Here is a 23779-nt window from a genome sequence, read left to right as displayed (position 1 = left end):
TCCCAGGTCCCGTGACCCCCAGGCAGTGCTGCCCGGGCCCCCCGCCCCCCCTCTTCCTCCCCCCTCCCCCTTCCCCTCTCCACCGTCAGCCAGCTCCTCCACCAGCTGCCATGGGGCAGTGCACCCACCAGTGCACCCACCTGACCCCGCGGCCGCAGAGCTGAGCGCACTGACCGTGGCCTCTCTCCTGGCTGCGGCCCAGGCATCGTGCACGAGAAGCTGCTGGAGGACTACCTGCACCGCGTCTTCTCCTCTCCTGACGCCGCCGCCGCCACCAGCAGGTACTCCCCGGCCGCCTCCTCCCTCTGCAGGGCCGGCCAGAGGCCGGGGGCCGCGCCTGGGGAAGGGCCTGGGGTCCCGCTGCGTCCTCCCCTCCGGCAGTGCTAGTCCCGTTCCGAGGGAGCTGGGGGGTCAGAGGCGGCGCCGGTCCGCTCAGTGTTGCACCGACTCCACAGTCGGCATCGGTCCGTGAGCACCTGCCCACTCCTCCCCCCTGGCCCCCTGCCGCCGGCTTGTCTGCGAAGTACACACCTCACCGGCCCGTTTCCTTGCAAGTTTAACCCATATCAGTCCCAGTGCGTCTTAGCAGACACTTAGAAGCAGAAAAGGCACCTGTCCGCGAATTAGCTAAGGTGCCTGTTAGGGCCGGATTTCTCCATCTCACAATCTGTATAGTTTGAATTATGCTGAATAGAAGTTTTTTAAAATTTTTTATTGATTTTTCACAGAGAGGAAAGGAGAGGGATAGAGAATTAGAAACATCGATGAGAGAGAAACATTGATCAGCTGCCTCCTGCACATCCCCCACTGGGAATATGTCCGCAACCCAGGTACATGCCCTTGACCGGAATCGAACCTGACCTTTCAGTCCGCAGGCCGACGCTCTATCCACTGAGCCAAACCGGTTTCGGCCAGTTCTTTTTTTTAAAAAAAAAAGTTTTATTAGGGAATAATTGACATACAATAAACCACTTGTGTTTAAAGTGAGTTTGAATTGCGGATAACCTGTGAAGCCATCATACCATCAGACAATGGACATAGCTCTCAGCTCCAAAAGTGTTTAGAAATTTAAATCCTTTTTTTGTCATCAATATATCCCCTGAGTGTTTTCCTACATTGCAAACTGATCCTGGTGGGCGTGTTTTCAGGCGCGGGGTCCGCCCTTAGCCGGGGCCCTGGTTCAGGGGGCTTTGCTTTTGGGGACTGAGCTGTGAGGACGCCGGGCTTGGAGTCGGGCGGCTAGAGTATTTGAACCGCAGTCACATGTAAGGTTGTTGCTAAATTACTCCTTCCTGGGAGTGCCCCTCTTGCCAGCCTCTTGCCAGCCCAGGCTGTTCTGTCTTTCGCAGCCTCTGTTCTCTGGGCAGGCTCAGAGGGCAGCGTTGTTGCCTGTTCCTTTAAGTGGCTGTGGTGGCCAAGGGGTTCCTACTTCTGGGGGGCTGCTGCCCACCTCCACCCCAGCCCCAGTCCGGGCCTGCACCAGGGCCGTCTGATCCCTACTTCATGTGACAGCAGAAATGATCCTGCTGCCGCCGCCGTGGCTGCCAGGAGGGCGAGCAGGTGGCAGGGCCATTGGTCAGCGGCTGTGTGGACAGGAAGCCCTGGGCTGGGGCCTGGGCAGGCAGGTCCAGAAAGGGCAGGCAGTGCTGCGGTTGGCCAGATGGGCAGTGCGGGGCACTGAGAGGCCATCTCAGGTCGCCTGCCCACAGCTGCTCTGCAGATCGGGCACAAGACCAGGGCAGCCTGCCTGGCCAGCGTGGCTCAGGGGTTGAGCATCGACCTAGGAACCAGGAGGTCACGGTTTGATTCCCTATCAGGGCACAGGCCTGGGTTGAGGGCTCAATCCCCAGTGTGGGGTGTGCAGGAGGCAGCCAATCAATGATTCTCTCTCATCATTAATGTTTCTCTCTCTCCCTCCTTTTCTCTCTGAAATCAATCCTATACAATAAAAGCCTAATATGATTAAATGTCTGGTCGTCTGGTCGGCTGTTCAACCAAAGTGTAATATGCTAATGATATGCTAAGGCCTTTCAACCACTCGCTATGACGTGCACTGACCACCAGGGGGCAGATGCTTCGACAGGTAGGTTAGCTTACTGCTGGGATCAGGCCGATCGGGACTGGGCAAGATGGGCTGGACACGCCCTGGAGCCCTCCCGAGGTCCCTCCTCAGCCGGCGGCCTCCCGCGTCCCTCCCCGGCCCTAATCGTGCACCGGTGGGGTCCCTCGGCCTGGTCTCTGGCCTGCGCCCTCTCGCAATCCGGGACCCCTCAGGATGTCAGAGAGCCGGTTTCTGCCCAATCCCGCAGGCCAGGCCAAGGGACCCCACTGGTGCATGAATTTGTGCAAATATATTACAAAAAACAAACAGACAACCAGAGCAGCCCTCCCAGGTGTGGGCCGGGAAGAACTGCTGGAAGCCTCCTGGGCCCTGGGCCCCACGCCCCGGGCGTGTTCAGTGAGGAGGCTGGCAGCCTTTTTAAAATGTATTCGTATTGATTTCAGAGAGGAAGGGAGAGGGAGACAGAAACATCCATGATGAGAGAGTCATGGACCAGCTGCCTCCTGCACGCCCCCCACCGGGGATCGAGCCCGCAACTCGCTGGCTCCTGATCGGAAATCTAACCATGACCTTCTGGCTCATAGGTCGACGCTCAACCACTGAGCCCCGCCGGCCGGGCCTGGCAGCAGCCTCTCACGCTGCTGCCTGAGCCCCGTCACAGGCCGGCACCTGTATTTACACGGAGACGCAGCTCTGTGCATCTCCAGCCCCTGCAGCCAGGGGTCAGTAGCAGCTCACAGCCGGGAGGAGCACATGGTCCCTGAGACTGGGCTGGCGCTGCCTTGCCAGAGAATGGGTGCCGTGGGCCACCTCTGCCCCCTTCCAGACCCCACTCCCTAGGCGGGTGGACGGGGCCGGAGCTGGGATCACAGCGGGAAGAGCAGGTGCCGGCAGTCTGTGGCCCTGACCCAGATGGGCGTTGGGCCTCCCCTCTGCCTGAGACCCGCTGTGTCCGCCTCCCTTCCCCGCTATTCTTAGCAGCTGAACTCAGGGCAGAGCTGACTGACCCGAGACAGCCCTTCCTCCTCTGAGCATGTGCAGGCCACGCAGAGAGAGTCCGGCGGGGCAGGTGGTGGGCCGTGTAGGTTGGTACAGGACAGAGCCAGCCAGCAGCTCGGAGGGCTGAGCCCTGCAGATGCCTGGCGTGTCTCATTCCCCACGGGCTTCCCTGGCTGGTGGGGAGGCTGGGCATCTACCCCGGAAGGGACCGCAGGGCTGGGGTCCAGGGCTGACTCGCTGACCTTGGTGCTGACCACATGGGGTCAGCGTTGCTCCCGGCCTCGCTCTCCCAGGCAGGATCAGCACACCCCCTTCGAGGGCGGGCGGGTGTGGGCCGCACAGGGAGCACGTGGCACCCGCCCCCCCCCCCCCGCCCCCCGCGTCCCCGAGGCACAGCTGCTGGTGCTTCCGCAGACCAGGGAGCTGAGGCTTAGAGGACTTCGTTCACAGCCTTGAGGCGGCACCAGATGGGACATCACTTTTAGTTTAGCAGCTAACCTCGCCCTCTGATCCCAGCACGCCAGGGTCCGGGGCCAGACACAACGCTTCTTCTGCAGTCTCGGCCACCGCCCTCGGGAGCTTGGGGGGCGGGAGAAGGGGGGTTAGTGTCCTGGGCTGGTTTCAGGAACTGGGGGCCCCTCGCAGCCTCTTGCTCTCCCCAGGAAACCCCTGAACTTCCAGAACCTGCCAGAGCATCTGGACCAGCTGTTACAGGTGGACAGTGAGGATGAGGAGAGCCAGGGTACGTGGCCGCTTCTGCAGTGGGGTTGGGGGATCCAGGCCGGGGCCTGGCAGACCCTGGGGGTGTCCTGGCGAGCTCAGCCCTCTGCGTTCTCTCAGACCTGGGCCCGACCACACCCTCCTCCTTGCAGGGCAGGTGGAAGGGCGGCTCGGCCCCTCCACCGTGGTCCTGGACCACACGGGGGGCTTCGAGGGGCTGCTCCTGGTAGATGACGACCTCCTGGGGGTGAGTGAGGGCGAGGCCCAGTCGGCCCAGCCCGGTGACAGCTCACCCAGCTCCTCCCAATGCGGCCCCTTGAGTCCTCAGCCCCACGCCCCCCTGACATTCCCCGAAACCCTCTTGCAAGTACTCCAGCCCCAGCCTCTTCCCAGCAAGGCCATGAGCCTCCCCGCGTGTTCCTGCTGGGGACACACGGGCCTAGCCCCCTCCCCCCCCAAAGTCAGGTGCAGGGCAGTGTGGGGCACAGAGGCCCTCGGCCCGCACCATGAGGCGGGCGGCGCCGGGACAGGCGCTCTCCCTGGGGAAGCACCGTGTACCCAGGGGAGCTCACCCCTGCTCTCCCCAGGTGATTGGCCACAGCAACTTCGGCACCATCCGCTCGACCACCTGCGTGTACAAAGGTGCGGCCATGCTGGGCGGTGGCTGGGCGGTGGGGAGGTCGGGGGCCCGGGCACGAGGTGGGGGCAGTGTCTGCCTGCTGGGCCTGACTTGGCTTTTTCCAGGGAAATGGGTGTACGAGGTGCTCATCTCCTCCCAGGGGCTCATGCAGATCGGCTGGTGCACCATCAACTGCCGCTTCAATCAGGAGGTACGTGCCGGCCCCCAGGGAGCTCCTCTGCCCCAGACCCTCCCCGACTGCCCACCCAGCCCTCGCCTGCCCTGGAGCACCGCCACCTTCTCTAGACACGTGCGCCCCAGGCTGGCCCGCCCGCCTCCCCTGGGCCTCACAGCCCTTCATCCCCAGGAGGGCGTCGGAGACACGCACAACTCCTACGCCTATGATGGCAACCGGGTGCGCAAGTGGAACGTGACCACCACGAACTACGGCAAGGTGAGGGCCGAGCCCGCGGGCAGCCTGAGGGACTGAGGGCTCCTCTGGGTGGTCGTGGAGACGCAGCCCAGGGCCCGGGGGCAGGCTGCCGGCGCCGGCCTCTGTGAGCCTCCTCCCTGCAGGCATGGGCCGCGGGGGACATCGTGAGCTGCCTGATCGACCTGGACGCCGGCGCTCTGTCCTTCTGCCTGTGAGTCCCCTGCCTCCCCGGCCGTGGGCCTCCCGGCTCCATCCCTGGGAGGGTGGCCTGAGGGAGCAGCCCCAGCAGGGGCCTGGGCACGGCCCTCAGGCCTCCCTTCCACCCCAGGAACGGCGTGTCGCTGGGCACCGCCTTCGAGAACCTGTCCAGGGGCCCGGGCACGGCCTACTTCCCAGCCATCAGCCTCTCCTTCAAGGAGTCCGTGGCCTTCAACTTCGGCAGCCGCCCCCTGCGATATCCTTTCCCAAGGAGGCGTGGGCTGCTGGGAAGTCGGGGCGCTGGCGGGGAAGGGCCTGCTGCCTCGGGAGTGAGTGGGCCCAGCTTGGAGGGGGACGGGAGGGGCAGCAGTCCCGTAGCGACCTTGTTCGCGGGGTGCCAGCTGAACTGATGAAGAGCGTGAAGTAGCAAAAGGAGTGCCGTCTTGGGGGGGGGGCGGGGGGGGGTGTCTGAGCCCCAGATGCAGCTTAACTGTGACACCTACCCAGTGGCGGGCTACCGGCCCCTGCAGGACCCGCCGCGCGCCGACCTGGTGCGGGCACAGAGGCTGCTGGGCTGCTTCCGGGCGGTGCTCAGCGTGGAGCTGGACCCCGTGGTGAGCCAGGGCTGGGCGGGGGGGGGGGGGGGGGGGGCAGGGGCGGGGCCTCCTGCCGCCCTCCCTCACACTCCCCTCTCCCCGCCCAGGAGGGGCGGCTGCTGGAGAAGGAGAGCTCCGAGTGGCAGGTGCAGGGCCAGCCCACGGTGCTGCTCACGCTGGCCCACATCTTCCAGCGCTTCGCTCCGCTCCTGGTGAGGGGCTGGGGGGAGGCAGGCCGAGGCCGAGGCCGAGGCCGAGGCTGCACCTTCCCCTGGGAGGGGCCCCGTGTGACCTGAGCCCTCAGACCCCCAGGATGTCACCCAGCAGAGAAAGAGGCCTTGGGGCGGGTCCTCGAGGGGGTTGGGAGTAACGACATCCCAGGCAGGAGCGGCCGTGGCGAAGCCCCTGGAGGGCGGCAGGCAGCCTGCGAGGGGCTGCCTGAGGGCCCAGGGTCCCGCCGTGCCTGGGCCTGGGCCTGGCGCTGCCTCGGCAGGTGCCCGCGGGCGGCCGGCGCCTCACCAGTGCCGCCCTCACACAGCGCAAGGTGTACCTGGTGGAGTCGGTGCTGACGAGCTTCCTGCTGGGCCTGGTGGAGGCGGGCGGCCCCGAGCAGGCGCCGGCCGCGGTGGGCCAGGTTCTGGACCTCCTGTGGCTCTTCATGGAGGTGAGGCTCCTGCGCTCGGGCCGGGCCGGGCTGGGCTCCCTGGGCCGGGGCCGGGGAGTGGCCGTCGGGCTGCCCCGCCCGGTCTGTGCAGCCGCGTTTCTCTCCAGGAATACGAGGTGCACGACTGCCTCAAGCAGCTGATGATGGCCCTGCTGCGCCTGTACCGCTTCTCGCCCATCGTCCCCGACCTCAGCCTGCAGGTGGGCGTTTGTGCCGCTGCCCGGAGCCTGAGCCCTGGGCCCTGGGCCTCGCCCGCCCTCTGAGCACCCCCTCCCCGCAGATCCACCACCTGCGGCTCACCGTCGCCATCCTGAGGCACGACAAGTCCCGCAAGTTCCTGCTGAGCAGTGTGCTGTATCCTGGCCGCGCGCGGGGTCCCAGGAGGCTCGGGAAGAGCGGAGCTGCCCAGTGCGGGGGGCTGGCGGGCAGATTCTGGGGCGACATGGAGGTGTGGGGGCGCCACAGGGCCTGCCCTCAGCCACAGCTCTGTCCTTTACTCGTGTTCCGGGGCGGGGTTCCCCAGATCTAGAAGTCAGCTCTTCCTGCTCCCCCAGAATGTCGAGGGTGCGCAAGTAGAACAGTGGGGAGAGCGGCTCTGGGCCCCAGCTCCCGCCTCTTCTCTCTCTGGGGCCACCGCCTCCCAGGAGAGGCCACCAGGCCCCGCCCAGCCTGGCCCGCAGCCACCTGTCCCTGGGGCCGCCTTTACTGCACACGTACACGCGTGGGCGCCGGGCTTGGGCTGACAGCCACACCCTTCTGGGGCTCATGGAGAGACAAGCACAGGGCAGCGCTGGCACCTGGGGCGGGGGCGCACTGTGGTGGGCACGTGGAGGTGGGCACGTGCCGGTGGCCAGATTTCCGCCGAGCTCCCCTGGGGTGGGGGGCGACACTCGGGTGAGCAGAGCTTGCCTTGACGGGCTGCAGCTTCGACGCGCTCCGGTCTGCCGTCTTCTTCCACATCAAGAGCCCGCTGCGCGTGGAGGAGGCCGGCCTGCAGCAGCTCATCCCCACCACCTGGTGGCCCCCCCACCCCGGCAAGGAGGTGGGTGGCCTGGGTGGCGGTCTGAGGGAGGCTGGCCCGGGCGGGCTGGGTGGGTGGTGGGGGAACCCGGCTGTCTGCCCTCCTGCCCCCGGTCCAGGGCAAGGACAGTAAGGAGGTGAAGGAGGAGACGGCCGAGGAGCGGCTGCGGAGGCGTGCCTACGAGCGGGGCTGCCAGAGGCTCAAGAAGCGCATCGAAGGTCAGGCCTGCCTGGGCCGGGCGGCTGGGCGGTTGGGCTGCGTGCACATGGGCTGGGCTCAGGGTCCCTGGTGGTGGAGCCCCATCCCAGCCTGCACCCCTCCTGCCCCGGGGCCCGAGGGCGGGGCTCTGCGGGCTCAGTGTCCGCTCCCCGCCCGCCCCAGTGGTGGAAGAACTGCAGGTCCAGATCCTGAAGCTGCTGCTGAACAATAAGGATGAGAATGGGGTGAGTCCAGGCGCTTGTTGGGTCCTGGCCCGGCGGTGGGTGAGGGGGACCCAGCTCCCGGGCAGGTCCAGCTCCCAGCACGGGCTCGTCCGGCCGGAGCAGCGTCCTCAGCTCATCACAGCGTCATCTCCTGCCCCCGAAGGGCGAAGCTTCTAGGTACATCTTCCTGACCAAGTTCCGGAAGTTCCTGCAGGAGAATGCCAGCGGCCGGGGGGTAGGTGTCCGCCAGGCCGGGCAGCTCATCGTGGCCCCTGTCTGGGTTGCAGGCTCTGCCCCCTGGGCTTCTGCCCCTTCTCCGCCTCCTCCTTCCCACCGAGCCCTGGTCCTCTGCCCTCTGCCCAGCGAGGACCCTGGGGCAGCTTCAGATGAGGCGTGGGCTGGACTCTGGGCTAGAGCAGCGGCATGTCTGTGCCCTGTGCCCACAGAACATACCCCTGCTCTGCCCCCCTGAGTACATGGTCTGCTTCTTGCACCGGCTGATCTCCGCCCTGCGCTGCTACTGGGATGAATACAAGGCTTCCAACCCCCATGCCTCCGTCAGCGAGGGTGAGTGGACCAGGCCCGGCCTCGAGGCCGGCAGAGCTAGCCAGCCCTGGGGTGGGTGTGGGGTGGGGGCTGGGGGGCGAGCAGCAGGAGCCCTGCGGGCCGGGACAGCGAGCCGTCCGTGCTGACAGTGCCCATAGGCTCCCGGCCGCCAGCTCTCTGCAGTCCTGGGTCTGGGGCTCCTTGGGCTCTGAGGTGCTGGGCCCTGTGTTTGTGAGGGACACAGCCCTTAGGGGTCGGGGGAAGCTTTAGGCGCCCTGCACTGGGGGATACCCCGCGGGGGCCAGGCTCTCATTTCCCCCGAGCGCCCCCTTCACCCCAGTTTGTGCCGTTGCTGGCACTGACCTGGGATGGGGCAGGGTGGAGGTAGCCAAGGCCACACTGTGCGCCTGGGGGGTCGGTGCCACCCAGGGGTCCCCTCTGTGCGAGGCCAGAGTGGAGGGGCAGCCTCGGGGAGGGTCCCTGCGGGCCTGACCGCCGGCCGGCGCCGGCTTCGCGCAGAGGCCTACGTCCCGCCCCAGGTCTTCTACAACGGCAAGGTGGACTACTTCGACCAGCAGCGCCTCGGGGGCCTCCTCTCTCACCTCCGCAAGACCCTCAAAGGTGCGTGCGGCCAGTGGGGAGCGGGTCGGGGCTGGGTGGACAGGGAGCCGGCTCTGCGGTGCGTGCCGAGCTACCTGTGTCCACTAGAGGGCGCCCGGGCACCGGCTTGCGGGCGGGAGAGGCTGCTCTGCCCACTGGCCTCTTGGGTCCAGCTGTCCCTTCCCTGGAGCACCTGCCCCCCCCCGGGGGGGGCCTCTGGGAGCCCTGCAGTGAGGCGGGGCACGTGTGCTGAGAGAGTGGGGACCCTGGGGTCTGGGCGAGGTCCCGGGGCTGGAGTTGCTGCCTGAACTGTTTGGAGGGGTGAGCGCGAGAGGCTGCAGAGCCAGGGCTGAGCGCACAGTGCAGGCCACGCCGGGCGGCCAGAGCAGATGGCCCAGGCGCAGGGGACGCAGCGGGGTGCCCCCGGGAGCCGGGAAATGAGGCCAGGGTGCAAGGGCAGTGCCTCCGACGGGGACTGTCAGCTCGTTGCTGGCAGCGGGGGAGGTCGGGCTGCATCGTCAGACGCCCCCTCTGGCTGCGGCTGTGCTTCGAGGGGGGTGAGGGCCGGGGAAGGGGACGGGTGGCCGGTGTGCAGGTGGCAGAGGTGTGGGGATGGGCCCGTCGGGAGGAGGGGCTGCGGAGGCTGAGGTGACAGGCTCGGACGGCAGGACGGGCCTGGGCTGGAGGCAGACGGTGTGGCAGAGGTGGGACGGCCTGTGGGAGGCCGGGCCTGGGCGGGCGGAGTGCGCTGAGCAGAGGCGTGGACAGCCTGGGCCGCCTTTAGCCTGTGGGGCAGCAGGAGGAGCAGTCAGACGCGGGGCAGGGGAGTGGGGGCCTAGGGAGCATGAGGTCCCGGGAGACAGAGGGGCAGGGAGGGTGTGATGGGGTGCCCCCTGCCCCCAAGTCTACAAGACCAAGTCCCGGATGCACAGGGAAGGCTGCTGGAGGACGTGCAGGGTGAGGCGCAGGTGCAGTGGCCAGTGGGGCCCTGCCAGGCCCCTGCCCAGCGTGACCCTCGCCCGTCCACTGGGCTGAGAGCCCTGCCGTTCCTCCCAGATGACCTGGCGTCCAAGGCCAACATCCTGATCGACCCCCTGGAGCTGCAGGCGGCCACCATGGACGACCTGGACGAGGACCAGGAGCCGTCCCCGGCTGCTGCCCAGGTGCCGCGGTGGGGCCGGCGGGGGCCCTCTCTAAGGGCAGGGGTGTCACAGGGACCACCCCCTCCGCAGGGGCGCCCCTGCTGTGGGCGGAGTCACACACCTGCCTTCCCCTCCCCAGCCCCGGGCGAGCGGCTGGGTCCCAGGAGCTGACGGCGCTGCCTCCTCTCTCCACCGCAGCGCCCCGTGCAGGCCCTGGCCATTGGGGGTGCGCTGCCCCTGCCCCGGCCCGGCTGGCTCAGCTCCCCGACCCTGGGCCGCGCCAACCGCTTCCTCAGCACAGCGGCTGTGACCCTGATGACCCCCCGGCGGCCTCTGAGCGCCTCAGAGAAAGTGAAGGTCCGCACGCTGAGCGCGGAGCAGAGGACCCGCGAGGACAGTAGGTGTCGGGCGGGCGGGCGGGGCATCGAAGGGCCCCCCCCCCCCCCGGCCTCCGCCCCCACCCCCGCCTCCGCCCCCAGCCCCTCCCGCAGCCTCTCACGGGCGAGGGAAGTACATTCCGGGGCAGGAAACCGATGGCACAGAAATAGGTCCGGAGCCGCGGGACCTGCGCCCTCCCCGTCCTCCCCCTGCTGGGCCTCACCGCCTCGGGTGGCCCGGCCCTGACCTGCCCCCCCCCCTCCAGTTGAGGGCGGCCCCTGGAACGAGGGCCTGCTGCTGGGGCGGCCCCCCGAGGAGCCCGAGCAGCCCCTCACGGAGAACTCGCTGCTGGAAGTGCTGGACGGGGCCGTGATGATGTACAACCTCAGCGTCCACCAGCAGCTGGGCAAGGTCTCCGTCCGTCCCATGGTGGCCCGCGGTTCTGCATGTTGGGTGCATGTGTGTGCGTGTGCGTGCGCATGTGTGTGCATGTGTGTGCATGTGCGTGTGTGTGTGCGTGTGCGCCCACATGCCCCGGGTCTGCAGGGGTGTCTGGGCACAGCTGCACGTGAGCGTGGGCCACAGCGAGGCTGATGCTGCCCGTGCTTCCGGCCGGACCTGGGTGACGGGGGAGGGGCTGCCGGGCAGGGTCACCATCGGCGCCCGTCCCCCCTCCAGATGGTGGGGGTGTCCGACGACGTCAACGAGTATGCGATGGCCCTGAGGAACACGGAGGACAAGCTGCGCCGGTGCCCCAAGAGGGTGAGGCCTGGCGCCGTGGGTCTCCGGGGGAAGGGGGGGGCGCGCCGGCAGCTTGCCCTCTTGGGGTCCCGAGGACAGTCCCCAGAGGAAACCTGGCCCGGCCCGGCCCTGCCGCTGGGGTGAGCTCAGCAGTTTTTCTCGTCCCCACCCCCGCCCTGACCATAGCACGTCAGTGAGGGGCTGGCACTAGGCCGGCACGGTCTGAGCCCCATCAGCCAGCCATGGCTGTGCCAAGGCACCCCCGCCCCTGGCCAGCTAAGTGCTCGGCGCACCCTCTGTCCTCATCAATTATGGATTCGCCCTGAGCGCTTCTCGGCCACGTGCAGAGTCAGCAGGAAGCGGGCCTGGCCCCGTCCCCCCCCGGGGGAACCCCTCCCCAGAGCCCCTCCGCAGCTCAGCCCCCGGGGGCAGGGCCAGGGGCCCAGCTGCCTGCAGTTCATCGTGCGCCCCCCGGCTGCCCAGCCACGGCTCCCAGACCCCAGCTGCACCCCGCCTCCCCGTGCCAGGGTGCCGCCACGGCCCTGTTCCGAGGCCTGCGCGGGCTCACCCGCGGGTCAGAGGCGGGGGGGGGGGGGCGGGGGGGGGCGGGGGGGGCGGGGGGAGGAGTGGAAGAGAGGCGGGTGCACCTACCCTTGTGCCCCAGGCCACAGTGGGCCCCAAGGCCATGCACGCAGGCCAGGTCCTGACCGTCCTTTCTCCTCGGGCAGAGGAAGGACATCCTTGAGGAGTTGACCAAGAGCCAGAAAGTTTTCTCAGAAAAGCTGGACCACCTGAGCCGCCGTCTTGCCTGGGTCCACGCCACTGTCTACTCCCAGGTGAGTGGGCGGCCTGGGCCTGCAGCTGCTGCCCTCCCAGCCCCCTGGCTGGGCACAGGCTGGCAGCCCCTCAATGCCCCTGCCGCCCGGGGCCTCTGGCACACACCCCCCCTGCCCCTCTCCTCTCCTCCCACCCCATGCCACGTCCCTGCCACCTCTCAGGCCCCCGGGGGCCCCTCCAGCTCAGACACCTTCAGGTTGAGCAGGGTCTGTCTCTCCCTCCCTCTGGTGCCTGTGGGATGGCCCCCTCCGCCCCCGCCACCCTCGGCCTGTCAGCTCCTTCCCGCAGACTCACCCACCCCGAGGCCACTGCTTGTTCTCTGCGCACTCCCTCACGCATCACCCAGTGACCTGTGCCGGGGTCCAGTGCCGCCCTGACACCAGGGACACTCAGGAGCGAGGCAGAAAGACGCGGCCGTGCCCACCCGGGGGTCGGCCTTGAGGGTGGACAGAGGCGAGCTCCATCCGACCGTGCTTGCCCCCACTGGGGGCCGAGCCCACAGCCCGGGCCTGTGCCCAGACAGGGAATCAGTCATGACTTGCAGGTTCATAGGTTGACGCTCAACCACGGAGCCCGCCGGCCGGGCTAGAATGTACCCTCTGAACCGTTTCTTACAATTGCAGTGAAACAGCATCGAACTCCCCTCCGTAGTCACCGTCAGTGCACAGCTCCGTGGTGGTAACCAAGTGTGTTCACTTGGTTGTGAACAGACCCAGAGCGTGTTCATCTTCCCAAACTGAAACTCACACCCATAACTCCCCCCGCCCCCATCCACCACCCGCCCCCAGTCCTGCCGCCCCACCCCCACCCCCCCGGCCCCCCGCCCCCCCTCCCCCAGCAGCCAGCACTCTCTCCGTCGGCTTTGCCTGCACCCGGTGCCTCGTTGCCATGCAGTCCACACAGCGCTAGTCTTGCCACCGGCTTCCTTGACGGGTCGCCCCATGGAAGCCGGGCCGGTGTCAGGCTGAGACCCGGTGCGTCTGCTCTGCGCCGTGTTCGCCCGCTGACGGCCTCGGGGAGCTGCCACCTCTGGGCCTGTGGGCTCGAGTCTGCGGGCACGCGCTCAGGGGCAGAATTGGCTCGCTCTGTTCTAAACTTTTGAGGAACTGCCATACTGTTGGCTCCCTTGTCAAAAGTTTGTATGCGCGCGCGTGTGCGTGTGCGTGCATGCGTGTGTGTGCGTGCGTGTGTGTGCGTGCACGCGTGTGTGCGTGTGTGTGTGTGCGTGCACGCGTGCGTGTATGTGCGTGCGCGCGTGTGTGCATGTGTGTGTGTGTGGTTTTCTTCTGGGCTCTCTGCTCTAGTCTGTTGCTCTGCATCTGTCTCTGTGTCAGGATCACAGCCTGATGGTTGTAGCTCTGCAATACATTGAAATCAGAAAGGGAGATCTCCAACTTTGTTCTATTTCAAGATTTTTTTTGGCGACTTGGTGTCCCTTGAGATTCCATGTGACTCTTAGGGGAGATTTTTCTAGAACTCGCAGCGCTCTAGCAGTGGGGAAAGCAGGCCTCCTCACCCTGTCTCTGCTCTCGGAGGAAAAGCTCTCAGTCTCTGGTCACACAGCACCCTCGGTGCCTCTGAGAAAAGCAAACCCACCCTCCAGGCGGGGCACCTGCTGAGCCCTGCCCGGCCTCTGGGCTCAGTTCTCTGGCCACACTCTGGGGAGGCCTCGCCTGGGCCCCGACCCTCACCAGCAGCCCGCGCCGCCCGCAGGAGAAGATGTCGGACATCTACTGGCTGCTGCGCGTCTGCCTGCGGACCATCGAGCACGCGGACCGCACGGGCCCGCTCTTCGCCTTCACGCCCGAGTTCTACCTGAACGTGGCCATCAACAGCTACAGCGCCCTCAAGAACTACTTCGGGCCGGTGCACAGCATGGAGGAGCTGCCCGGTGAGGGCTGCGCAGGCGGGCGAGAGCCTCGGAGCCGGGCCAGAGCCGGGCCCTGGTCTGAGTGGGGGAGGCGGGGGCGGCTCCTGCCCCACTCGGTTGCCCCGGACACGCATTTGCTGGTGCCACATGGCAGAGCCCGGCAGCTCCTCCCTGGCGCTGGGGGGAAACGGACCACACAGATCCCTGCTCTCACTTCCTGCTGGTGGCCTCTCACCCAGCGCCTGGCACTGCCACAGGGGGTGGCACCATCTCTGTAGATCACAGCGAGGGGTGGGGCCCTGCTTGGGGGCCACACGGGAGCCCCAGCTTCATGCAGACCCTGGTTCCAGGCAGGGTGGGTGGTTTATGTCTGGGTCAGGCTGTGGGCTGTGGGCTGTGGCCTGCGCTGCCCCCCCTTGGACCCAGGTGCAAGTTCTGTCCTCGGGTAGTGCTGTAGGTGCCGGGGGCTCTGACTGCTGAGCCATCGAGGGTGAGGGCTCGGTTAGCACCCCGCCAGGACCCACTCCCCACAGCGAGTCTGGCCTTAGCCTTTCATCAGCCGTCGCTGAGTGCTGAGCCCGAAGACCCCCGAGGCCGGCTTGGGCCCAGACTGACCCCGGGAGCCAGCTCTGGAGCCCTTAGCCTGCCCTCCCCCTCCCCCTCCTCCTGCAGGCTACGAGGAGACCCTGACCCGCCTGGCTGCCATCCTTGCCAAGCACTTTGCCGACACGCGCATCGTGGGCACTGGTGAGGTGCCCACAGAGGGCTGGGGGGGGGGGCCTCTCTGGCTGGCTGTTTTCTGCATGAAATGCTGGCCAGATGGGCACAAGCCCCTGCTGAGGCCTGCCCTGCCCCCGCAGACATCCGCGACTCGCTGATGCAGGCGCTGGCCAGCTACGTCTGCTACCCACACTCCCTGCGGGCCGTGGAGCGCATCCCTGAGGAGCAGTGAGTGGGGCTGGGGGAGGGCAGGTCGCTGCCCCCACAGCCCCGCACAGCCTCACCTGTGCCCGCCACCCTTGCCCTGGCAGGCGCATCGCCATGGTGAGGAGCCTCCTGGCTCCCTACGAGCAGCGGCCCTGGGCACAGACCAACTGGATCCTGGTGCGGCTCTGGAAGGTGAGTGGGCTGGAGGGCGCGGGGCTGGGGCCGCACGAAGGGGCCTGCGCACTGACCCGCACCCACCCTGCCGCAGGGCTGTGGGTTCGGGTACCGCTACACACGGCTGCCCCACCTGCTGAAGATCAAGCCCGAGGACGCCAACCTGCCCAGCCTGCAGAGTGAGTGCCCGGCGGGCAGGGGCGGCTGTGCCCACTGCTCCCGGCTGCAGACTTCCCCTCCTTCCAGCCCCAAGTCCCTGTCTGTCCCTGGGGGCATCCCCTTCGTCCTGCCAGGGGGCTCCTCGCCTTACTCCCATCCCACTGGTGCTCGGGGGTCTGAAGCTCTTATGGGTCACAGTCAAGAGGGACAGGTCTTCCCAGGGGCTCCCTGACCTCCTTGTCCCAGCACATGTCCTTCTGCCCTTCTCTGCCACCTGTCTGGCTGCCTGAGTCCAGGGCACAGATGGGCAGGGCGAGCTCCAGGGTTCTCGGGGCTTCCTGGGGGAAGGGGCATTTGGTTGGCGCATAGGCTGCGCTGTCCCGGGGTCCTGGTCTGGCAAAGCCGGGGTCTGGGCCCAGCTTGTCTGCCTGCTGCACGCTGTGCGCACCCCGCCAGGCGCTCTCCCTGGCCCACCTGGTGCGTCGCTGCCTGGGGGGACAGTATTTTGGCCTGAAGGGTGTCCCGGAGGCCCAGTGCCTTATGCAAAGTCACGGGGCGAGTCCTTGCCAGAGGCCTTGGCCTTGCCTGGAGGGTGGGACTGAGCTGCAAGGGGAGAGGGGCAGGGCCGGCATCCTGCGGCTGCGGGAACTATCGATCTGTGTGGGGGAGGGAGGCTGCGGGCTCTGGTTACTGCTGCCTGTCAGCCAGGCTTGGCGCCCACCGCCTCGGCCACGTGCCAAGGCCAGGCAAGGGCAGCAGAGGACAGCAGAGGGCGGCAGGACGCCAAGGAGGCTCTTGAGGAAGCTGGCCTCTAGCCAGCAGGAGGGCTCCAGTTTCCCTGTCCCGGCCTTGCTCTCCCTGACGCCCGCGGCCGAGGACATGCTGGGCCGGGCCGGCTCCAGGCCTAGGGGCTGTGGGGCCAGAAGCAGCGGCCGCTTGTGGCTGGGTCTGCAGAGGGAGGGCAGTGGAGCTCTGTCCTCACCTTCACGACCTGAGCCCCCAAAGCGGTCTTCCCGGCCTCACACCCATGCCCGGCGAGCGAGGACCGGCCGACGGCGGGCCCTGACCGAGCCCCGCTGCCCGCAGAGCCCTGTCCGTCCATCCTGCTGCAGCAGCACATGGCGGACCTGCTGCGCCAGGACCCCGACGTGGCGCCCAGCTTCCTCAACAGCGTCCTCAACCAGCTCAACTGGGCCTTCTCGGAGTTCATCGGCATGATCCAGGAGGTGGGGGCCTGAGGGCCGGGTGCTCATGGTCCAGGAGGTGGGGGCCTGAGGGTCGGGTGCTCATGGTCCAGGAGGTGGGGCATCTGAGGGTCGGGTGCTCATGGTCCAGGAGGTGGGGCGCCTGAGGGTCGGGTGCTCATGGTCCAGGAGGTGGGGGCCTGAGGGTCGGGTGCTCATGGTCCAGGAGGTGGGGCGTCTGAGGGTCGGGTGCTCATGGTCCAGGAGGTGGGGCGCCTGAGGGTCAGGTGCTCATGGTCCAGGAGGTGGGGGCCTGAGGGTCGGGTGCTCATGGTGCAGGAGGTGGGGCGTCTGAGGGTCGGGTGCTCATGGTCCAGGAGGTGGGGCGCCTGAGGGTCGGGTGCTCATGATCCAGGAGGTGGGGGGCCTGAGGGCCGGGGTGCTGCGGAGGGTGGGCCGGTGTGTCCAGGCCGCCCACCGCCCGTTGGCGGCTCAGATCCAACAGGCCGTGGAGCGCCTGGAGAGGAACTTCGTGGACACCCGGCAGCTCAAGGTCTGTGCCACCTGCTTCGACCTCTCGGTCAGCCTGCTGCGCGTCCTGGAGATGACCATCACCCTGGTGCCCGAGGTCTTCCTCGACTCAACCCAGCCCACCTCCGAGATGCTGCTGCAGCGGCTCGCCCAGGTGAGTCCGCCAGGGCAGGAGGGGGCGGGCCGGGGACGCCCGGGGGGAGCCACCCCGCCGCCAACCACTGCCGCCCTCGCAGCTGCTGAACCAGGTGCTGAACCGGGTGACGGCTGAGAGGAACCTCTTCGACCGCGTGGTCACCCTGTGGCTGCCTGGTGAGGACCCGGGGCCCCGCCCTCCACACGCCGGCCTTGGTCCTCTGCCACGACAGCCAGGCGTGGCACCCCAGCCTCAGTGCCCTTCCCCTGTGCCCAGTGGGGAGGGCGGTTGGCACCCCATGGGCGCTCACCCCTCGCCCTCCCTAGGCCTGGAGAGCGTGGACCACTACCCCATCCTGGTGGCAGTGACGGGCATCCTGGTGCGGCTCCTGGTGCACGGCCCCGCCTCGGGGTGAGTGGGGGTCGGGGCCCCTGGGGGCCTCCTTGCAGGTGTTTCCTCAGCTCTAAGATGGGCCTCGGTCAGGTTTGGGGGTAGAAAGGCCGAGGGCTGAAAGGCCTAAACAGGCGGCGGCGGCGGCTGAGCAGAAGCAGGGACCCCGCCGAGCAGGCACCTCGGCCCACGTCCGAGCCTCGGGCAGGGCCGGAACCACGACTGGCGGGAGGGGGAACCTGTGATGGGGGACAGCACTCAAGACGAGACTGAGCACACGCTGCCATGTTGGAGGCTCCGGTGGGCGTCCTGCCTTTATTAAGAAACTCCCGACAATCCGACAATCCGACAATCCGACTCAGGCCCTCGAGGGGCCCCAGCTCCGCTCCCCACAGGGATCCCCGCCTGCCCTGCCTCCCTGCAGGGGGAGGGCGAGGTCCACAGGAAGCCGGCACCGCCTCAGCCATTAGCCGGAAGCCAGCGCCTGCCCTTCCGAAGCTCTGCCTCCAGGGACAGCGAGTCCGGCCCCACCTTCTGCTGGGCCATCGCTCACAGGCTTTCACTGCTGAGGGCGGGGCGGGGCCTGCGGGGCCCTCACTGCTGCTGAGCCCGCAGGAGCAGGGCCACTTGGTGGGGCCAGGCCAGGCCCAGGGGTCTCTTGAGGAGCCTTGCCTGCCTCCCGCCTGCCCACCAGACTCGGCCTGGACTTGGGAAGCTGGGAGGAGGTTGGCTGTTGGTGTGTGTGTGGGGGGGGGGGGGGTTGTTTCCGCTTCCACCTGGGGATGGGGCCCCGTCTCCCCTTCCCCTGACCCACTCCCTCCCCCTCAGCGGCCCCTGCTGAGGCCAGGGCTCTCCAGGTGGACCTCGGTTTCCATGCTCGTGTCCCCAGGAAAGGGGCACGGCAGGCCCTGTGAGAGGGGCCGCTGTGCGAGGGAGGGCCTAGTAGGCGGCGCCCACGGCGCCTGGTAGTTCTCTGCGCAGCAGGGAGCAGGGCCAGCGGCCAGTGGGTGTGGCCTGGGGGGGGGGGGCGCCCTGGGCCGCTAGCTCATCACCAGCCCCTCGGAGCCCGTGGAGCTCGTGGACTCAGAGCCAACCTTGAACCGCAGACCCACGGGGTTGTAGAGGTCAAAGTCCTCCGCCACCGCCAGCTGCACTCGGCCGTTGAGGCCCCTCCTGCCCGGCTCCAGGAACACCACGTGCTTGTGGACGCTGGCCTTGCGGCTGGGGGCGTCGGGCGGCGTGGCGCTGAGCACCGAGGACTGCGCGCTCAGCTGCTGCAGCGGGCTGGGGGTGCGGGGCCGGCGGCGGCGGCAGCAGCAGGCGCGTCGGTAGCAGCGGCGGCAGCCGGGGCAGGGCGGGGCGAACAGGTAGAGCAGCACCAGCACCAGGCCCACCACGCAGCCCAGCAGCGTGGTGTAGCCGGTGTTGAAAGCCTCGGGCGCGGGGTGCGGGTAGTGCACGCTCACGTTGAACTCGTGCGTCTGGTTGTGCTGCAGGCGGGGCCCGGTGGCCAGGCACACGAAGATGCCCTCGTGCCAGGTCTGCACGCTCCCGATGGCCAGGCTGCCGTTGGCCAGCACCGCGATGCTGCCGTTGCGGGATCCTGGCGCCACCAGCAGCTCTCGCTGCGGGGAGACCCAGGCGATGTGCCGGGCAGGGGCGCTGGTGTTGCAGTCCAGCCTCAGGGGCCCGCCCACCTGCACCTGCAGCTGCTCTTCCGGCTGCTCCAGGCCCCGAGCCAGGGCCGCCGAGCAGTTCTCGAAAACGCGGCTGTGCGCGAAGAAGCGCACGCGGGAGGTGGGCACCCGGAACGCCAGGCAGGTGTACTCGCGCGCGAAGTCGCTCACGGCGCTCAGCCCCCGCTGGTGCCAGCGCTGCAGCAGGTGGTAGAGGCGGCAGTCGCAGGGCAGCGGGTTGTTGTGCAGGTAAAGGCCGTTCTTGAGAAAGGCCGGCAGCGCGGCCAGGTCCGGCACGGGGACCCGCCCCAGGCGGTTGGAGGAGAGGTCCAGGGTGCGGAGGTGGGTCACGCTGAGCCCGTGCAGGCTGTCGAAGGAGAAGGACGCCAGCTCGTTGCAGCCCAGGTAGAGCCAGCGGAGCGCGCCCAGGCCCTGGAACGCCAGCCGGTCCAAGTGCGCCAGGCGGTTGTTAAACAGAAGCAGCGTCTCGAGCGCCCCCAGCCCGTGGAGGTCGTGGCGGCCGAGCGCCCGCAGCGAGTTGGAGGACAGGTCGAGCTGCCGCAGGCCGCTGGCGTTAGTGAAGACGCCGCGACCCAGGGCCTCCAGCTGGTTGTGCCCCAGGCTCAGGGCGCGCAGCTGGGAGAGGGGCGTGAGCCAGCCGGGGCGCAGGCGCTGGAGCGCGTTGTGGCTCAGGTCGATGTCGGCAGCAGCCGCGGGTAAGGCGGCCGGCGCGTCCTGCAGCCCCAGGCCCGCGCAGCTCAGCAGGTCGGCAGCGCAGATGCACTTGTGGGGACAGTTAAGGGGCGCCAGGGGCACGGAGCCCTCGGAGTCCAGGGAGCCTGAGCCGAGGTGTAGCGTGCATAGCAGTGCGCCCAGCAACACCGGCCTGGTCATGGCGGGACCACCTGGGGTGGGTCCGCCGCTCTGCGGAGCGCAGCTCTGGGAACCCCACTCTGTTCCGGCCGGTGGCCTGGGAGGCAGGATGCGAGCTCCACCCGCACAGCCGGCAGCTCCCGCTCCCGGTTGCAGGCTGAGCTGCGCTCCCCGGCTCCCTTCTCGGGTTTCCCAGCCTTGCGAGTGTTCTCCTGGACACTCGGCCCCTAAATACTCTCGGGAGGTGATTGCTCAGGGGCGGGGCCTCGGCTCCCATTGGCTCCTGTCGGAGGGGGCGGAGCAGTCACGACCCCGGCGAGCCGGCCGGCGCTGGTCGGCAGGTTCCCGTGAAACAGTAGCTGGGACGCCTGGGGAGCAGCCTGTAAGTCGCTGTTTGCTTTGAAGGGTTCAGTGTGTATTAGGGGGCAGGTGGACTTGCACTACCTGCTGGTGGCGCCCCTGAGCCCCTTACACTGAGATCCTCCCACCCAGGACGGAGAAAGCCACGTCAGTGCTCCTGGCTGACCCCTGCTTCCAGCTCCGCTCCATTCGCTATCTTCTGGGGCACCCAGAGCCCCCCGGCCCTGGCGCTGCCCCGCCTGCCCCTGACCGGAAGCGCTTTTCCCTACAGAGCTGTGAGTTGGCAGGGTGGGTCAGGGAAGAGGGACTTGGGGCTGAGCCAGGAATCTCATTGGCCCAGGTTGGGGTACTTGAGGCCCTCGGTTCTAGGGTCACAGTTGGCCTGACACTTACCACCCCCAGACACAGACTACATCAGCAGCGAGGAGCTGGCCCAGGTGGAACAGATGCTGGCACACCTGACCTCCGCGTCTGCCCAGGCTGCAGCTGCCTCCCTGGTAAGTGGGGCACCCACAGGGCCCACACCCATGGCCCGAGGGCAGGGCTGCACTTACAGGCCTGGCTATGGCCGCCTTCCTGGGTGGCCCACCCTATCCCACCTTGCAATGTGCTCCCTGCAGCCCACCAGCGAGGAGGACCTTTGCCCCATCTGCTATGCACACCCCATCTCTGCCGTGTTCCAGCCCTGTGGCCACAAGTCCTGCAAGTAAGGGGGCCCCCCCTGGGTGCAGGAGGCGGGGCTGGGCCAGGGAGCAGCAGGGACACCAGGCCCCCTCACCCTCCCATTGCAGAGCCTGCATCAACCAGCACCTGATGAACAACAAGGACTGCTTCTTCTGCAAAGCCACCATCGAGTCGGTGGAGGACTGGAGGGCAGGCGGGGCGAGCAACACCTCCTCGGCTGCCTAGGTCTGCGTCCACACAGCAGGAGCCTCTGCCCGAGCCCAGACCCAGGCCGGGCCCTATTTATGAGCTCCCCTTGCCAGCCCCCCACCACCACCCCCAGCCTCCTGCCTGTCCCCCATGGCGGGAGCCCAGCCCTCATTGTGCCTGAGCTCGACTTCCAGTCAGGGCCACTGTGAGCATTAAATTATTATTCAAACAGCCCTGACCCGACCCTTCTTGAGGGAGTGGGCGGGGTGGGGTGTGCCCAGCAAGGACCCTGCCAGATTATGTGCACGGGAGAAGGCAGGTGTCCGACTGCTTCCGCCTTGTCCAGGCCTCCCCAGACACAGTAGCGAGTCCAGGGCCTATGACACGTCAAGCCAGTGCCCCCTTGCCAATAACAGGGCTATGGCAGCCCCTCACATGATGATTCGCGGCTCCGGCACCGAGTCGCCAATGGACTTGTGGGGCAGCACGCTGGCCCCGTTGAGGTAGAGCTCGTCGTTAACGATGACGTCCTCACCCAGCACCGTCACGTTCTCCATCCGCACCTGCGGGGAGGGCAGGCCTTGTCAGGGAGGCGGACGCATCCCGGCCCCTCCCCCCATCGGCTTAGCCCCGACGCTTACCCACTGGCCCACGCGGCAGCGCCAACCCACGATGCACGACTCGAGCCAGGAGTGGGAGCGGATGTGGGCGTCGCGCAGCACCGTGCACCGCCGGATGCACACGCCGTCCTCCACCACCACGCCGGGACCCAGGCTCACGTTGGGGCCGATGCTGCAGTTCTGGCCAATGCGGGCGCTTGGGTCCTGAGGACGTGGGGAAAGCACACGTGGGGCATTTGTCCCCCCAGACTGAGGGGGTGAACGATGGGCTGGACAAGGGCCTCACCACCAGCACGTTGCCCACGATGCCCGGGCCCGAGCACAGCTGCTCAGGCTGCTTCTGCCGCAGTGACTGCAGGAAGAGGCACATGCCGGTGAGGAAATCCTTGGGCTGCCCGATGTCCATCCAGAAGCCTGGAGGGAGGGAATGCATCAGGGGCTCAGCCCAGCCACAGGCCACCCCTCCCTGCGGCCTCCCTGCCTCACCCTGCAGCTCCATGGCATATAGCTGCCCCTCCTTGGCCATGACAGGGAAGACCTCCTTCTCAATGGACGTAGGCCGCAGCTGTGGGAGTGGGCAGCGCGTGAGCAGGGGCACAGTGGCGGCGGCCTGCCCTCCCAGCCCACCCGGGAGCCGCTTCTACACACCTGGATGCGCCGCAGCACGGCCGGGCTCAGGATGTACATGCCTGCGTTGATCTTGTTGGACACGAACACCTGCGGCTTCTCCACGAACCGGTGGATGCGGCCGGTGTCGGCCTCACACACCACCACGCCGTACTTGGAGGGCTCCTCCACTCTAGTCACCTGAATGCAGGGGGTCTCAGGCCCTGCCCGGTGCTCCTGCACCTTGGGCTGGTGCTGTCCTACATCTCAGCGGCTGTGCCGCAAACGTTTAAAGGCTGCACAGCTCTGCACTCACAACGTAAGGACTGGGCAGTTCAAGGCTGGGCCGGGAGGCTGGGCGCGGGAGGTGGGAGTCAGACCTGGTCCTTACCAAAATGGAGCCCTCCTGGCCGTGGTGCCGGTGGAACTGCACCATGGCTTGGAACGGGAAGTCGCAGATCACGTCACTGTTGAGGACGAAGAAAGGGTCTGCGGTCTCAGAGAGCAGGTCCCGGGCCAGGGCCAGGGGCCCAGCTGCGGAGGGGAACAGGTCACCATCTTCCTGGGGGTCGGAGCCCTGGATCCAGGCTCAGCGGGCCCCATTCAGGCTGGGCCTCACCCCTTTCCAGCCCTAAACCCTCCCCCACAAGGGGTATCCCTTCTCTACTGACCTGTCCCCAAAGGCTCCTCTTCATGCGACATGGAGATTCTGATTCCCAGCTGGAAGGGAGAAGCCGGATCAGGTTCCGCCCCCCTGACCCCCAGGGAGGCGAGCAGGGACGACGGAAGGGGCAAGAGTCGCCTCAAGCCTCACCCTCTGCTCCTGCGCCTTCATTTCCTTCTCCAGCACCTGCGACATGTAGCTCACGGCCAGAATCACGTGGTCCACGCCGGCCTGTGGGACAGAACGCGCCGGCCACAGGCGGGCTGAGCCAGCGGCACGGGGTCCCCCGCCCGCCGCGCGGCCGCCCCGCGCCCGCCTGCCGACCCGGCCGGGCCTTACCGCGGCCAGCGCCTCCACCTGGTGCAGGAGGATGGGCTTGTTGCAGAAGTCCACCAGGGGCTTCGGGGTGCTGAGCGTCAGCGGCCGCAGGCGCGTGCCGTAGCCGCCCACCAGGATCAGCGCCTTCATCGCGCCGGAGGCTGGCGGCGGGCGGGCGGCCGGAACTGAGTGCGCGCTCCGCGGAGACCGCGGCCGCCTGGCCGACCCCTGTCACTCACTCCGGCCGCCGGGCCCAGCCCCGGGTCCTGCACGTGCCAGACTGACCAACTCTGGGGCTGTCCTTCCCGCCCAGGACGCCCCAACACCGATATCCGGGCCCACAAACCAGGATGCGAAGCGGGCTGGACGGCCGCGGCCCGAAACTCAGCCGGCCCCGGGCGGCGGTGACGTGGGCCCGGGCGGACCAATCGGCTGCCGCG

General features: G+C 67.7%; 3 protein-coding genes across 8 annotated transcripts in view; 1 reads left to right on the top strand and 2 right to left on the bottom strand.

The window, feature by feature from the left end:
* Window positions 1-21362, top strand: part of RNF123 (ring finger protein 123) — a 23723-nt gene extending 2361 nt beyond the window's left edge. For 5 of the 6 annotated variants that reach the window (XM_036333536.1, XM_036333539.1, XM_036333534.1 and 2 more), the window contains 37 exons: window positions 203-281; window positions 3724-3803; window positions 3934-4028; window positions 4369-4423; window positions 4526-4611; window positions 4768-4854; window positions 4977-5044; window positions 5162-5287; window positions 5531-5645; window positions 5735-5839; window positions 6166-6291; window positions 6399-6491; window positions 6572-6645; window positions 7216-7333; window positions 7431-7530; window positions 7694-7755; window positions 7898-7969; window positions 8181-8301; window positions 8800-8901; window positions 9937-10043; window positions 10221-10419; window positions 10666-10811; window positions 11079-11162; window positions 11870-11977; window positions 13692-13869; window positions 14521-14595; window positions 14709-14796; window positions 14880-14967; window positions 15044-15128; window positions 16195-16334; window positions 16789-16977; window positions 17060-17135; window positions 17286-17370; window positions 20391-20533; window positions 20661-20755; window positions 20879-20964; window positions 21050-21167. In XM_036333536.1, coding sequence (XP_036189429.1) covers window positions 203-281; window positions 3724-3803; window positions 3934-4028; window positions 4369-4423; window positions 4526-4611; window positions 4768-4854; window positions 4977-5044; window positions 5162-5287; window positions 5531-5645; window positions 5735-5839; window positions 6166-6291; window positions 6399-6491; window positions 6572-6645; window positions 7216-7333; window positions 7431-7530; window positions 7694-7755; window positions 7898-7969; window positions 8181-8301; window positions 8800-8901; window positions 9937-10043; window positions 10221-10419; window positions 10666-10811; window positions 11079-11162; window positions 11870-11977; window positions 13692-13869; window positions 14521-14595; window positions 14709-14796; window positions 14880-14967; window positions 15044-15128; window positions 16195-16334; window positions 16789-16977; window positions 17060-17135; window positions 17286-17370; window positions 20391-20533; window positions 20661-20755; window positions 20879-20964; window positions 21050-21167 — 3854 coding nt within the window. Of the gene's footprint in view, window positions 1-202; window positions 282-3723; window positions 3804-3933; window positions 4029-4368; window positions 4424-4525; window positions 4612-4767; window positions 4855-4976; window positions 5045-5161; window positions 5288-5530; window positions 5646-5734; window positions 5840-6165; window positions 6292-6398; window positions 6492-6571; window positions 6646-7215; window positions 7334-7430; window positions 7531-7693; window positions 7756-7897; window positions 7970-8180; window positions 8302-8799; window positions 8902-9936; window positions 10044-10220; window positions 10420-10665; window positions 10812-11078; window positions 11163-11869; window positions 11978-13691; window positions 13870-14520; window positions 14596-14708; window positions 14797-14879; window positions 14968-15043; window positions 15129-16194; window positions 16335-16788; window positions 16978-17059; window positions 17136-17285; window positions 17371-20390; window positions 20534-20660; window positions 20756-20878; window positions 20965-21049 lie in introns of all 6 variants that reach the window. The other variant, XM_036333540.1, reaches the window with a different exon arrangement.
* AMIGO3 (adhesion molecule with Ig like domain 3) lies at window positions 17636-20393 on the bottom strand. The gene has a single exon (XM_036333542.1). It carries the CDS (start codon window positions 19917-19919, stop codon window positions 18390-18392), a length of 1530 nt encoding a protein of 509 aa, XP_036189435.1. The 5' UTR covers window positions 19920-20393; the 3' UTR covers window positions 17636-18389.
* On the bottom strand, window positions 21333-23779 carry GMPPB (GDP-mannose pyrophosphorylase B). The gene is made up of 9 exons (XM_036333546.1): window positions 23361-23779; window positions 23172-23252; window positions 23029-23077; window positions 22749-22891; window positions 22400-22558; window positions 22238-22316; window positions 22038-22165; window positions 21773-21955; window positions 21333-21694 (listed from the first exon to the last, which is right to left on the bottom strand). The coding sequence occupies exons 1-9, from the start codon at window positions 23487-23489 to the stop codon at window positions 21563-21565; spliced, it is 1083 nt and encodes a 360-aa protein (XP_036189439.1). The 5' UTR covers window positions 23490-23779; the 3' UTR covers window positions 21333-21562.

This window comes from Myotis myotis, unplaced genomic scaffold (assembly GCF_014108235.1).
Source record: "Myotis myotis isolate mMyoMyo1 unplaced genomic scaffold, mMyoMyo1.p scaffold_m19_p_13, whole genome shotgun sequence".
NCBI lineage: Eukaryota > Metazoa > Chordata > Mammalia > Chiroptera > Vespertilionidae > Myotis > Myotis myotis.
The sequence above is the reverse complement of the archived record's forward strand: the minus strand, read 5'-3'. Positions and strand labels throughout refer to the sequence as shown.